We start from the raw sequence: 16,114 nt of genomic DNA on the forward strand, positions 1-16,114 counted from the left end.
GGAACTGTTGGCAAACAGGTTACTGAAGAGGTCAAAAAGTTCTTCATCCATGGATAATTCCCGAGAGAATAGAACTACACTCATTTGTGCCTGTTACTCAAGATAGTGGATCCAGTCTTGATGTCTGACCTCAGACCATTCAGTATCTGCTCTGTGTTATATAAATTCATTTCCAAGATTATGATGAGCAGATTAAAACTCTTATCGCCCACTCAATCTGCTTTCGTCGAAGAGAGACTGCTTACTGATAATATCCTCATAGCACATGAGATCGTTCATGCCTTAAGGACAAACAAAAAGATTTCCAAAGAGTTCATGGAAATCAAATCTGACATGTCCAAGGCGTATGATAGAGTTGAGTGGGGTTATTTGAGAGCTCTTCTTCGAGCTATGGGTTTTGGAGGTTTGGATTGACAGAGTTATGTTCTGCGTTTCGACGGTGACGTTCTCTACACTTATCAACGATCAAGCATTCAGGAGTATTCACCCAGAGAGAGGTCTGAGGCAAGGAGATTCTCTATCTCCATTCCTTTTCATCTTGTGTACTGAAGGCTTAATACAATGCTGGAGATGGCAGTGAATAATAATAAGCTTCAAGGAATTAGCTTCGCAGAGCAAGGCCCAATGATCCATCACATGCTCTTTGCTGATGACAGCTTGCTGATATGCAAGGCTGATGTGAATCAGGCGAGTGAATTGATGAGAATCTTAAAGGTGTATGAGAAGGCGACGGGGCAGCAAGTGAATCTAGCCAAATCAGCAATCACATTTGGAGCCAAGGTACCTGATGAGATGAAAGAAGTTCTCAAAGGAGTGTCTGGTATTCTAAAGGAAGGTGGATCAGGATCATATTTGGGATTGCTGGAATGCTTCAGTGGCTCCAAAACCGAAATGCTGGATTACATCTATGACAAACAGAAGGATCGACTATCTGGCTGGTTTGTTAAGCTATTATGGGCGGTAAAGATGTTCTGATCAAGGCGGTGTCCATGGCTATGCCAATCTACGCTATGTCGTGTTTCAAGTTAACGAAGAAGTCATGCAAAAATTTAACTAAGGCGATGGCAGATTTTTGGTGGAACTCACTAGAACATAAAAGGAAGATGCACTGGTTGAGTTGGTCGAAGCTATCTCTGGCTAAAGAACTAGGCGATCTAGGGTTCAAGGATATTCAGAGCTTCAATCAAGCTTTGTTAGCCAAGCAGGCTTGGCGTATTCTCAATGGTCCCGAATCCATGTTTGCTAGAGTGTTTAAGACCAGATACTTCCCTAATTCCGACTTCCTCTCAGCCAGTAACGGCCCAAGACCATCTTATGCGTGGCGGAGCATTCAGTTTGGGAAGGAACTGCTTGTGATGGGGATTAAAAAGAAGCTGGGTAATGGCAACATGATATATGTTTGGGTGGATGCTTGGATCGAGGACGACATCCCTGGAAGGCCTTTAATGAAAAACTGATATCTTGTGATTTTCACTGTTTTTATCATTCTTTTATCATGCATATTAATCATTTAGATTAGTGTTTAGACATTTTAGGTTGCATTTCCATTGCATTTGTCTATATTAGGTGATGGAGCATCTTTAAGAAGTCTTTGAAGAGTTTGGAGCCATTTCGAGTCACAAAGAGATCAAGAATAGTCACTTTTCGAGTTGGTTATATGAGAAAGAGTGGAGTGGCCATTTGCAGTGAGTTGTTGCGGTCACTGGGAACATGACGAGCTTGGCAGCGACATCACGCAGCGGGAAACTCGACCAACTCCAAGACTTGGCCATCCGTTTGAAGCCACAAGTGCCATAGCGAGTGCTTGCAGCGAGACTTGACGGTAGCTGTACATGGCACGAGCAAGGGAGCGGCTTCCGGGAGTGACTTCACTGTCCCACTCCAGTGTCTTTATTTGGTCGAATTTCACTTGTTTTATGGGCTTTTTAGACATTTTCATAGAGTCCATTAGGGTTTTTAAGAATCATATAAATACTTTTTAGATCCTAAAGTTGGATCTGATCTTAATTTCTCTTAAGAAACACAAACCCTTTTGGTGAAAGTTTTTTTCTTTAATCAATTCATCATCTTGTTCTTGTGTTTTTGAGTGATTTTAAGTTCCTTTCTTCCTTTCTTTACATGATTAAGCTTAAATCTCTCATGGGTTTAAGAGGAATCATGGTGATTAGTGAGTAGTCCACTTTTGGATTCATGGGTTAGGGAGACTAAGGGTGATTAAGCTAGATCTAAAGTGTTTGGGTATAGATCTTTCTATTTCCTTGCTTGTAGAGTGTTCTTAATGCATCTTTTGAGTTGGCCTCTCAAAAGTTGAGCTTTAGACATTTCCCACCCACAAGGTGTTTGATGAAATGTCTGAGCCAACTCTCCTAAGCTTTTAACACACTTTGCCAAAGAGATTTGTTGTTAAAGGTGTTAAGATGACTAGTAGACTTGATTTTAATGATTGCTTTTATGACATTCAACCAAAGAGATTTGATGCTTGAGTCATCTTAGCAAATGAGCATCCATCTAGAGATAGAGTTTGTTTAGGATTGTGTCTAGGCCTAAGGTTAATAGATTGATTGAAAGCTGTCACCTTTAGTTCAAAACTTGATCACCCAAGGTCTAATCCCTTATCCCATGAGTTCTCCCATCTCATAATCAAAGAAAGGTTATTGTTTTATTGCATTTCAGTATTGCTCTAGTTTAAAACTCATTTCACTTTTGGTTTGCAATTAGATTAAGCATGGACTTGCATTCCCTTTGCATTGAAATCACTTAGGATTGGTTCGACAATCTTTTATACTACATCATTTGATAGGGACCTTGAAAAGTTCTGTTATCAAAAACATCTTTGTCGATCTCCTCTTGTGTGTTGACAAGTTGATAGACAAGAAGAACAAGTGTTGGAACTTGAACTCTCTCCATGATTTATTTTATGAAGAGGACGTGCAGAGGATTTTGGCAATGAAATCCATTTTTGAGGAGGAAGACTTTTGGGTATGGCAGCCCAATAAACATGGAGGTTACTCCGTCAAGTCTAGTTATTGGTTGAAGACCAGAGTGGCCAGGAGAAACGATATCAGAGAAGCGGAAGCCTTACCATCCTCAACGAGCTGAAGAATGCAGCGTGGAAGTTGAAGGCTCCTCCAAAGATCAAAAATTTTGTTTGGAGAGCCCTAAGTAATGCCATCTCGGTGGGAGAACATCTGGTTACAAGGGGAATTAAGATGGACCCATGCTGTCAAGCTTGTGGCTTTCATGGAGAATCAATCAACCACATCTTGTTTACATGTCCCATTGCTAGGCAGTTGTGGGCACTTGCTAATGTTCCATGTCCCAGGATGGTTTCGATGCAACATCCCAACTCTAATCTTCACTACTTGATCTCATTGGGGTCCAACAAACTGATTGCTGCTAAGGTTCCTGATGCTATTCCTTGGTTAGTGTGGTTTCTGTGAAAGAAACTGAATAATCTTCTTTTTGAGGGGAAACAAACTGGTTTGATGGAGCTAGTTGATATACCATGGATTTTACCCATTTTTACCGATGGTATATAAGTGTTTTAGATACTATTTACTATGTATTGGAGTCTATTTAGAGTATTTATAGGTTCAGGGACGATTTGGAGATATATGGTGATTTTGGTGCCTTTTGGAGTTTTTCGCAGCGCAGAACTGCACAGACGTTTCAGATGTTTAGCTCTCGATGGAGACCTTCCCACCGTTGGATTTAGCCCATCGTTTGACACACGGTGAAGATTAGAGTTAGCTTTCCAATTCCACCGGTCTGAGGTCAATCCGCATCCTGTAGCAGAAGTTATGCCCGTTTTACTGAAGAGTGGTCAGTCTGCCTCGCGAGAAAAAACCGTCGAAAAAGAGGATTGTATGTCGATCGATGCAACAGACTGCATGACGATAGACAGGGACATCAGAATGTGGGCTGAGTATATTTCATGACCGACTGAAGCCCAGGAGTCACCATAAAGTTACCAAAATAGCCTTGACGATCAGAAACCATATTTATGTTATTTCTAAGCCACTGTTGACGGCTACGCTTTCTACGCTTTCTTTTGATTCATTGTTCTTAGTCTAGGAGAGAATAGAGGAACTCCTTGAGAGTCCTCTTGGAACTCCTTTGGTTTTTATACCTATTCTATTGCAATTTCATCTATTCATCTATGATTTCTGTTACAGCTATCATGTCTGAGTAGATCCACCTGTTAGGTTTAGGGTTCAGATAAGTTATAAGGGATTAGCCCCAAATATAGAATTGCTAAGTTGTGGTATTAATCATTGAGACTGTTCTTAATGCTTGTTCTTGAGTAATTAACCTGAACTTGATCATAGAATCATTAGGCACAAGCGAGAGCTTGGTCTCTTATCTGACTTGTCTTCTTTGATCTAGGATTGTTAGATAACAGCGAGAGCTGGTTTAGAAACCCTAGTGAACATTTATTCAACCCGCGCATTAAGCTTACTAGAATCGCGTCGATCGTTATTCCTATAGAATAATCGATCGACGGAGCAAAAGGTGTATCGATCGATACTCCTATAAAGTCATTGATCGACACTTTCTAATTGATCATCCCGACAGGTGAGATCATTGGATCTAGTAATAGATAACCTATACAACGAGAGTTGATATGTTATTCTTATAGTTGAGTTCTATAATATCATAATTTAGTATCTATATCATTATAATTCCAGCCTGAATAGAAACCCTAGATCTAGCTACCATCCTTCCATCAAACAACTCTTGGTTACATAAGAACAACTGCCTTGTTCACTTTGCTTTCATTTATTAATTGCTTTCATATTTACTATAAACTGTTTGCCTAGTTTAACCTTAATATCTATAGTTTAGTGTGTGCCCTAGCTCTCTGTGGATTCGATCCCTAAGTACTACAATCGAACCTCTTATTTGAGAGAGTAAGATCACTTGTTAGGGTAATTTGAGTGATATCACTAGTAGAAAAGACTTTTGTGGAATCAGAGATGTAGACCTTGGCACAGATTAATGAATGAAATGTGGAGAGGGAAGAAAATGGAGATAGTGTGGAGCAGTTAAAGAGGTGGTCTCCGCCACCAAATGGATGGCTCAAGTGCAATATCGGGGTTGACTGGATGAAAGTTGCGAGAAGAGGAGGCGGTGCATGGGTTCTAAGAGATGAGAAAGGGAAGGTGATCTTACACAGAAGAAGAGCCTTTTCACAGATTATAAGTTTGCGTGAAGTGAATTTGGAAGCCTTAGTGTGGTGTATTGAATGCATTGCGGCGCATCGTTGCAACATAGTGATCTTTGCCATTGATGATAGGGACTTGACTCAGATGATACTGAGACCCAAGTCATGGCCAAACTTCAAAAGAGAAAATGTCCTTATTAGAAGTATGTTGGGAAGAATAGAGTGGTGGAAATTAGTGCAGGAGAAAAGAGCTAACAACAGAGGAGCTCTCCTCATTGCTAAGAGTGTGACTAAAGGTGGTCAGCAACAATCATATGTGGCGGCTGGTCCTCCTAGATGGCTACTTAATTGCTTTGAGAATGAGGAAGTTCAATCCTCTGTTTAGTTGCTTTGAGTAGTTTTTGAATTCATTTTTTGGTATAGTTATGGTGACTGCAGGTTGTAATAGTGGTAGACTAAGAATCAAGGGTTGTCTTGATGATTGTGGGGGTGATTTTGGTGGGCTAGGGTGATAGCCTTGTAATGTTTTGGAAACATTGGTTAAAGTTCTATATTATCTAACATATGACTTTAAAAAATGTGCTCTTTGAAATTGTATATCCTAAAATGTTGCTTGGGTGACTTTTCCCTCTAAAACGATCCTGCTGAAACAGTTATTTTGGAGCATGTCATGTCAATGATTCTTATGATTAACAAGAAAGTAAGCTTGCTTCGCATTTCACCCGATTTATTATTTGTAGTTCCAGGATAATGTGGCAGCTTGGATTTGAATTCATGATCTTGAAGATTTATTCAACAAATTGTTCATAGATTCTTCGTTAGAAAGAGGATTGTGTTTTTTTTTTATTCAGCAAATATTTGAGATAATTTAGATCAAAATTTTGTGCTTTAATGACTTTATATGTCATTGCTTTGAACATTGTAGTCTTTGTTATGTATTTGGGGTGCATAGTGATAAATTATAGTAAATAGTCATTAAACCAACTGTGAATTCATATTATCTTTGGCTTACCATTGTATGGAAGAAATTTGACTATTGCTGAAAAGAAAAATTAGTTGGTGTTCATGATTAATGCTTTTGAACTTTATTAGTTTTCTTTGGTATTCATAACTGCTTTATTTACAGGGTTTGGAAAATGAGATTGTTAATGATCTAAATATTACAGGGTTTGAAAGATGAGATTGTTAATGATCTGAGTCTAGTTGGATTAGAGCATCAACAACCATAAGAGGCAAAGCAATAGTCTCTTACAATTATTATATTAACAGTCATTTAAATTTTAAACAATAAAAAGGAACATCTATTAGATAATAACGTAATCCAGAACAGTGTTTCTAAGGGTGAAATGCTGAGATACTCTTAATGAGGCAAATTTTATTTTGTCATACTCTTACTAATTCTCGCATATTCCTCATTTATTTTATACTTCTCAAAAATATGGTTAATATCTAAATTATCCTTTTTGGCTAAACTAAATAAAATCATTATCTCTCATACTCTATCTTCTTCCCTTCTTTCTTTGTACTGTAAATCTCCAACCCATATTTGATTTGTTCAAGCTCAATTCAATTTAATTTCTCCATTAATTCATTTGTGGAGAATTAGAAATTTTAATTTCAAATTTGTGTTGAGAGTTCACAATTAACGAGCATTGAGAACTATAAGACTCGATATTTGGATGATGAAAAACACTGATATAATTATTAAAAATTTGTAAAATATTAGTATTTTGATTAAGAACTAGAAAACGTAGTAAAACTTGGTAAGAACAAAATGGTATAGCTATGTATAATTATGCATAACTATAACCATACAACTTGTATAATTTGGTAAACCTATACAATATAACTTAGTAAAATTGTATAGCTAGGTAAAAGTTTACTGACTAAACTCTATAACTTGATATAACTATATTGGTAAAACTGTATAACATGGTAAAAATTTATGGTCAAACCGTGCAATTTCATCTAATATAATTGTTAATCATTTTGATTTTTACAGGAGATGACAAATTCTTTCACAAACATACACTTTGATTATGAAAAATACTATTATAAAGCCGGAGATAGTTACAAATGAATTCCAACAAAGGTGTATGCTAGTGGATCGGATATGCGGAAAGATGACCATAAATCCATGTATAAAGATATTAAATTTGAGTTATATTTCATTGGTAGTAAAACCTAAGAGACAATTGAAGAAACACAATGATATCTTAAGGTGACTGAGTCAGTGGAGTATATTGTCAGAGCATTTGAAAGATTTAGTTGATCAAGCATCACATCATAACTGTGTTGAAATTATTATTTTCAACTGTGAGCTCTGAATATTAAAAATTCTGATTTTATTTCAATAAAATATACATAGAAGTGCATACTTGCTCTTGAAAAGTTTAAATTCATGAACCAGAACGAAATGCACACCATGATTAGTTGCATCTATTATTCAAGATGATTCTTCAAGACGATAAAAAAACGGGAAAAAGCTAGTTTAACCTTAGTTTATCCGTTTATTACTACAATGACTCTAATTTTATTTTAATTATTAGTAGAAATTTTATACCTATTTTACCCTTAAATCCTTTGTTATAAAAAAATTACAAAAATGCCATTACTCACAGATTTATTTTGCCTACGATTTATGTAACCACAAACTTATTTTTATTTTTCTTTGGTGACAGATTTATCTAAAATTCTATAGACTTAATTAGATTTCTACAGATTTATTTTGATATATCTGTCATGTTTGGTCACAGATTTATTGAATTTTCACAGATTTAATTGGATTTAGTTTTATTGACCACAGATTTACTTATTTTTGACAGATTTATATATGATATGATAGATTTGTTTTTTCTTTGGCCACCGATTTTTATATTTTTGACAGATTTATTTAGATCTTAACTGATTTATTATCCTTTAACCACAGATTTACTTAAATTTGACAGATTTAGTATGAATTTGACAGATTTATTTACCATTTGACCACAGACTTAACTACAATTTGACAGATTTGTTTTTACTTTGGCTACAGATTTAATAATTATCTTGCCACAGAGTAATTAAAATTTATTTAACCGAACCGGTTATTGAAAACCAGATTTAACCATTAAATTCTGTTTTTTTAGAAAAAAAAAACAGATATCTCATTTGAATTAAACCAAAACTTTCTAACCAACAAATTATATTAAATAAACCAAAATAAATCAAGTAAACCAAACTATAACCAAAACTTAATTTAAACCAAGAAGGAAAAAACCCTAATGCACAAATTAACCATCATGTCTTCTTCTCCAACGGGAGGTTACGTTTGTTTGCGGAAAATGGATACCCGGAAAACCCAAATGGTTATTCGGTGTTGATAAAGGAATGAGAAGCAAGACAATAGCAGCGAACGACAAAACAAGTTTCGAGGATTTCGTTCATACGGTGATCAGAGCTTACGATCAGAGGCAATTTAATGGATTTTCGGAACAATCTGAAACAGATGCAATGCAAATCTGTCTTGAACTTACGGAAAAAGTTTTGGATGAAGAAAAGGATGCAAGTGATGAAGACGACGAGGGCCTTATCATAAAAATGAGCTAGTAAAACAAAGTAAAAAAATTCTAAAACAGAACAAAGCAAAAAAATTCTAAAACAGAACAGATGGCCTTATCATAAAAATGGACTGCAAATTGTAGCTGAAACAGAATAAGACACGTTCACTAATAAACTGGACAAATAGCTATAATAACTCATATTCCTTTGCTGACTAGGAGCTTTTCCTTTACTGTAGAGTAGACGAGGATAGTTTCTCTTAGTGCTAGAAAAAGTCATACCTAACAATGAAAACATAAAAAAACTGTTAGCATCAAATTCTACTACAAAAGCGAGTGTTAGAATGTATCAAAATATTGATTATCTTAAAAACTCCAAGCTACGATATAGTTGAGATGTGCTTCTTACACTCCTTCTCTTACAAACCCCACTACGCATCAACTTTATACAAACAACTATCCAAAGTATGAGAGGCATATGATTCGTTGTTGTAACTAATATTCTTCTCTATAACACTTAACACCAAATCAAAAGCTATCCAAACTCCATGGAAATCTCAATGTTCTAGAAAACAACATTATAACTCGGAGGACAAAATGAAATACAGATTTGACACCATGAAGTGACATACGTAATTAACGGGTGAAGATATGGAGGTTCTCGTCGTCGGAATGTTTGACAGAGGAGATAACAAGAATCCGTCACACCGGCGAAGTAGATGCTACTCGGAGAGGAAGAAGATTAAACCGCCGGCAAGTTCAAAATCGACAACTTTAACGTCATGGTTTTGCTTTTTCAGAAAGTATTTTTGGTTTACGTCGACGACGACGGCTAGGTTAAATTATTTGGCAAATTTTTAGTAAAGAAGAACCATTAGGGTTAATTGGTCTTTTTGTACATATGTTTGATTATATTGATTACACAAAGTTAAACTAGTAATTAAGTAAAAGATTAGAGTTAATCTGAGTAATTTTCTCTAAAAAAACTAAATTAAATTTAGTAAAACTGATAAAATACAAAAACAAAATTGAAGATACAAAATTCTAAACTTGTTGGTTGTTTACAAGTATTATGCTTATCATTTGTTAGTATTTTCTGATTTCAATTCAAAATAATTATAGTCAAAATTTTCATCACATAATTGTGTACTATTTATAATAGAGAAAATACAATGTTCTTTTATGAATTTTTTCTTAGTACTGACCTTGTAACATTACAAAACTTATATATACCACGAAATTAATTATATTACAACATGATTTGATTGGAAATGATTGTAGGAAACTAAATATAAGTGGTATAACTATAATATAAATTTTTTGAGTACAGTAAAACTAAAAAATGCAAAAAATAGAAAAATAAAACTTCAAAACTTTTTGTAAAACTACAAACTTGGTAAAACTTTGACTCCAAAAGTGTTGTAAAAAAATTTCCCGTCCAAATTTCAGAATTTTCCCTCCCAAAATTTTAATATTTTCCAGACCCCAAAAACAAAGTTGGTAACTATAATTTCTTTAATTTTTAGGATTTTCTCATTTCTATTGTCTTCTCAGTCCTCTCAACCCATTTTCTCTCATCCACTTTTTTCCTTTTTCATCTTTCTTCACCTAATCTGCAATTTTCAGGTTTTTTCCCAGAAAATAGTGGTAAATCAAGAGTAAAAACTCTGAAGCTACCTATTAAGTGATGATGCAGCAGCGAGGGTATCATCGAGAAGTTATCTTAATCTGATCCAAATCCGTATTTCCAATACTATTGATGTCTTTGTGTGGTTTCCCAAACTACCATGCGGATTAGAGACCCAATAACGGAAGAAATATATTGATAGTTATATGTTATCTTATTCCTACTGCCATGGTATTTCTGAGATTTTGGTTGTACAATCAATCATAACTTCTATCAAATTAGTTCAATGACGAGTTTTTTAAAGTTTTTGAATTTTGACAAATGAAAAATTAAAATTCTGATAATTTTTTTACCGAATTTTACAAACAGAAAAAAATACTACTTACACAAACATGCAAAAAATAAGTAATACTATGATTTACGAAGTTTGACAAACAAAAATGATATACTTAACCAACGTTATCTTAAGTTACACCAAGTTCTACGAACATAAATAACAAATCAAGTAACATAAACACAAACAACAAAATTAGTGTGTTAAAAGAAGAAATTTTTACTTCTTAAGGCAACTATGAAGATTAAGAAACCCTATAGTGCGAAGAAAATAATGATAGTTCTATGTTGTTTTATTTTAGTAGTTATTAGAATTTGGATGCATAACTAATTAAAATTTGTATCACCTTAATGGAATGTAAAGCTTTTTCCTAGGTTTATCAACTTTACACAAACACTAAAAAAAAGTAATAATAAGTTTGACAACCAGAAATATGTAACTTTAACAAAATTTTACCGAGTTAAACAAACACAAAGCAAAGTAATCTCAAGATCTACAAAGGGAGAAACAAAAATGGAAAAACTTTCACTAAATTTTACCGAGTTACACAAATATAAATAACAAATTTTTAACTGAGTTACCAAGTTACAAAAACTTGTATAGGTTGTTTTTTTTATTGCCACTTGTATTGATTGCCAATGATTGATTTATTCTTCATTGATTCTTTCTCGCTTTGCTCATCCCTATGCTATTTTCCAAATTACTTCTATTGTCATTCTCTCCTACACCCTTATCCACATTCTTTTTTTCATCTCTCCACTACCTAAACTACCATCCTTCTCACTTTGTTCCATGTCTCTACTATCAGAGGTCAGATAGTTTCATTTTGTTCTTTGAAAGCAGCACTTCATAGAAAAACATAACTATTAAATTAAGTCATCATTCACAAAGTATTACTAAGTTATACAATTTAAACTATTTAAATTTTTACTAAGTTTTTCAAAGTTTTATTTTTATATCAAGTTTAAAGGTAACAACAAGACTTCTCTGGGACTTCGGTAGTGCAAGAGTTGCTTTCTCCGGGTTCAATCAAATTTGCAGAGAAAAATACTTCTACCAATCTGCAGATCTCTTTCACTTGAATGACTAGATAGATGAGGTTAATGCTCTTAGAACATGCAGGCCTAGGTTCTACTTCGTCCTCCATTTACTTGATGAAGGAAGGGAAAAAATTCAGCTTGCTGGTGAGAGAGGATTGTTGTTGGCGAAGTATGTAGATGGTATGCTGAACTTAGCATTTAGTGTTGATGGTAGAGGATTGATTCACAACTATCATTGTTCTACTCGTGAATTTTTTGATCGGATGTATCACATGATCAGTAGTTCGGTATTCTCAACCATTGGGCTTACGAAAAACCTGAGATGTTTATGTCTATATTGGAAATAATAGATCCCAACGTATCATATGATTGCTGGTGCTCTGCAATAATAGACAGGTGTTTATAGTACTTTAGATGGATCAGAACACAGTGGAGATGCGATCATTGTTTCTGGCAGTGTGTAGCTTGGGATTTCTGCAATGATATTCATTTGACATTTGGTCATTGGCCAATTGAAAATTAGTTGTATGTTTATGAGTTATGGCATGTAATTTTTATCTACTTTTACTAAGTTTATGTAAAATACATTTCACATAATGTAATGTCTCTAGTTTTTCTCTATAAAGTAATTTTTATTTATTTTAACTTCAATAAATATATCAATAACAACATTGTCTCCATAAAAGAACATATTGCGACTTAGTTCAACTTAGATTACAGTTACACTTACACCAAGTTTTACAATTACACCGAGTCTTGCTAATTTTTCTAAAGTTATGCAGAAAAAGATCTGAATTTTATAGGTTGGGTCTCGATGGTTCGCAAATTTTCCATGGTTGGTTTGTAATTATTTAAGCTTCATTTAGTTTCATGGTCTTTTGCCGCTTTTTTGAATTTAAATAAAGTTTTATTTAATTTACTTTTTGGGCAGGAGTATTACAGAATTTGTTTTTCGGGCAGGAACATCTGAACAATTGATTCTGTTCCCAAAGATTATGTTGGTGTTCTGCTCTCTCTCAAACACCAATTATAATAAATATCTGTAAATTTAAAGTATTAAAATTCATCGAATCAGTGGATTAAACATGCAGATCCAGATATATGTCTAGATGTTATATTATCTGCGGTTATCCGGATCTGAATTCGTATAAATAAAAAAAAATATTTTAAAATATGAAAAATTCTAAAATAATTCATAAATTAAATATTTATTCAAGATTTATAATATATGATGACAAAAAGTTTTATAAATATATGTATATAATATTAAAAATTAAGATATAATATTATAAACTAATTTTATGTATAAATATATCAAATATAATTACTAATAAAACTAAAAATATATTTTAAAATTAAGATCCGGATCCATATATCCGGATCAAAAAAATTTCAAATTATTAATACCCGGATTGGGTTTTGATGGATCCGAGATTTTATTCTTCGGTTCCGGATTTGAGCCCCCAATATCCTATTTTTGGAGCGGATTTCGATTGAATCCGGATCCCGAATAATAAGTCCCAAACCTAATAGGTTATGTAATTTTCACTTACTTTTATCCTTAGTGAAGAACAGCTAGTGAAAAAATTAGTAACCTCTCAGAATTAATTGATAAGTAGATGATTGAATGTGCACAAATACTAGCACAAAAAGACAGCGAGGACAATCAGTCAAATTTACTCTTCTCGGCAATCAAATTATCAACTCTGTGTTTTTCTTTTTAGATGTAAAATATAATCAAACATGACTATTTATGTTTTTTTTTTTGTTTGAACAAACTTGACAATTTATGTTTATATTTAGTCTTAATGTTAAACGGTTATATATTAATTAAAATAATGTATTTTGTGCACTGTGGTTTTTGTTAGTACCGCCTCTCAATGAATGCAAATCCGCATAATGCATAACATATATTAATGCATTTTCCTACCGCAATTTACACGATTGTATCCATATCATAACATTTAAACATTACAAAGGTGATTTTTTTTTTCACTATTTAATGATAGTGTTATTAGAAAAATAAATAACATTAACGTAGCATTGGCTAACTAAGCCATTTATTTGCAATACATGAAAAGTCAAAGTTCAAACTCTTCGACCAAATCGCCTCTGTCTCTGCTGATACCAAGTCAAAGCTTTGAGATACTCAGCCTCGCCAAAGTCAGGCCACAGAACATTAGAAAAGTAGAGCTCAGTATAAGCTGATTGCCATAAGAAGAAGTTACTGATTCTTTGCTCTCCGCTGGTCCTGATCAACAGATCAGGGTTTGGGTACTCACTACAGCTTGTCATTAACTCTTTGTCAATCATGCTTTCGTTGATATCCTCCACTTGGATGAGCCCATTTTTCGTCTTTTCAGCAAGACTTTTGCAGGCCTGTAAGATATCATACCTTCCACTATAGTCTAACGCCATAATAAGATGCTTCTCTTTATAGTTCTTTGTAGCTTTTTCGACCTCATGTATCAAACCTAGAAGCGACTGGGGCATATTTGTCCGTTTCCCGATAACGGAGATCTTGACTTTATATCTAAAAGGCAAGCCGAAAAATTAACATTAACACTTCCAAAAAAAAAAAACATTAACACTTCAAAAAATATCAAAACTACTGGTTGAGTACCTGTCGAAGTAAGCCATTTCGGACTTGAAGTTTTTCTCAAACATAGCCATCAAAAAGTTAACTTCACCCTGAAATGATGGAATATAAGAAAATCTTGAAATTTATGGGAAACAAAAATCAATCGCTCATTATTTGTTTTTCTAAAGCTTACATCGGGTCTCCCCCAATTTTCAGTGGAGAAAGCAAAGAGTGAGAGAGTGTTTATCCCCATGGCGAAACAGTCCATAGCATGCTCCAATACTGTTCTTGCTCCGGCTTCGTGACCTTCCGATACCCTAAGTCCTCTTTTGTTCGCCACATGCTTTGGCATTCTCCCTCGTTTCCCTTTCTCTCCGATTGTACCACTACAAATTAATTAGTACGAACAAAAAATGTTTGGAACTTTACTATAACATGATCTCGAAGTAAGTAAGGAACCAGTTGGGCAAAACCTCCTTTACTGGACATGTTGAAACTTCCATATATGTATATTACTTATAGTATGCTGGTATGTGCTAATGTCTTGCCATGTCACTAAACATATTTAATCCAGTTGTAGTGTACGTGTTTGTATGTTACAGAACAAGAAAATATATCATAGTTTTGTTAGGTTGGTTGAGGACAGACGCACTTGGCTTCTATGGAATTTACACTACGTTGTATGTTCTAAGATTAGTTAATTTGAGATTAGACTAAGAGAAACCATTCCTTAATGTACATAACAGAACTAAGAAGATGGCCATGTAAAAAGTATGATAACTAGAACCACACTACCTCTCTTCTTCATCATTGTATTGAGAAGCTGTGGTACTGATGAATATGATGATTTTTTTTAAGAAGAGGGGAAAACTTGGACGCCTAAAGATAAAGAGACAAGGGATGAGAATAAGAGCAAGACAAGTCAAGAAAATAGAGACTAGAGACAACATTTTTTTGGTTCTCAATATCTTATCAATTAGTCGTCTATTTATAGATGCTTGAATGGCTCGTATTCGAAGACGCACACATGATCAATGCTACGCAAAGATCATACATCACATGAAAATAATTGACATCTCGTAACCGACAGATCTTAAAACACATGAAAATCACTAATGGTTTTGTCACCTAGTCCATATCAATTTTAAGACGTTTCTGTGAGCTCAGATTTCTATATTCTAGACCAGTCTAGGTAACCTTTGCATTAATTAAATCAACAGTCTCGTAAATGTGTCCCCAAAGACATAATGTCGCAACCTTATATTAACATCTGTGGAAGCTAATCACATAGATACAGTCATGCTTCAACATTTTTCTTTGCTTTTTTTTTTGTACTTCATGAGAATTAACGTCTACTAGACCTTGACCCGCCCGACCTGGCGGATATTTATTTTATGTTTTTAGTTTTTTATATTAAATGATATATTTGTAATATTTAAATATTATTAAAAATTAATATTTATAGTTATATAAAAATTAAAATTAAAATTTTAATAAAATATTTTGATATAAATTTTAAATTTCATAACTAAAATAATATAGAAGTGGGTCATATTTTTTTCGATTCCGAAATCTTAACATCCCTTAAAACAAATAAAATATACAAAAATATTTAGAACTAAAATAAATTTGTAAAAGAAAAACAATCTTACGATGTAGTTGTTTATTTCTATAGCTTGATCTGTGGCCGTGTAAATATTTATTTTCACTTTAAATTTGTTCTTTGTACTAATGATTATATATATTTGTAAATTAATAGGTATTACATAATTGTTACATTATATACAAAATTTGTATTACACAATATGTATTACATAATTGTTAAAATT

The 16,114-nt window shown here is 33.7% G+C and overlaps 2 protein-coding genes across 2 annotated transcripts; one reads left to right on the top strand and one right to left on the bottom strand.

Annotated features, from left to right (window-relative positions):
- Positions 1 to 989: 989 nt before the first annotated feature.
- On the top strand, positions 990 to 1,457 carry LOC108845174 (uncharacterized mitochondrial protein AtMg00310-like). Its single transcript, XM_018618430.1, has one exon. It carries the CDS (start codon positions 990 to 992, stop codon positions 1,455 to 1,457), a length of 468 nt encoding a protein of 155 aa, XP_018473932.1.
- A 12,291-nt stretch (positions 1,458 to 13,748) lies between these two features.
- Positions 13,749 to 15,235, bottom strand: LOC108846757 (dehydrodolichyl diphosphate synthase 5-like). The gene is made up of 4 exons (XM_018619964.2): positions 15,078 to 15,235; positions 14,479 to 14,671; positions 14,328 to 14,395; positions 13,749 to 14,237 (listed from the first exon to the last, which is right to left on the bottom strand). Exons 1-4 carry the CDS (start codon positions 15,233 to 15,235, stop codon positions 13,793 to 13,795), a joined length of 864 nt encoding a protein of 287 aa, XP_018475466.1. The 3' UTR covers positions 13,749 to 13,792.
- Between the last annotated feature and the right edge of the window lie 879 nt (positions 15,236 to 16,114).

The sequence above is a fragment of the Raphanus sativus genome, chromosome 3 (genome assembly GCF_000801105.2).
Source record: "Raphanus sativus cultivar WK10039 chromosome 3, ASM80110v3, whole genome shotgun sequence".
Lineage (NCBI taxonomy): Eukaryota > Viridiplantae > Streptophyta > Magnoliopsida > Brassicales > Brassicaceae > Raphanus > Raphanus sativus.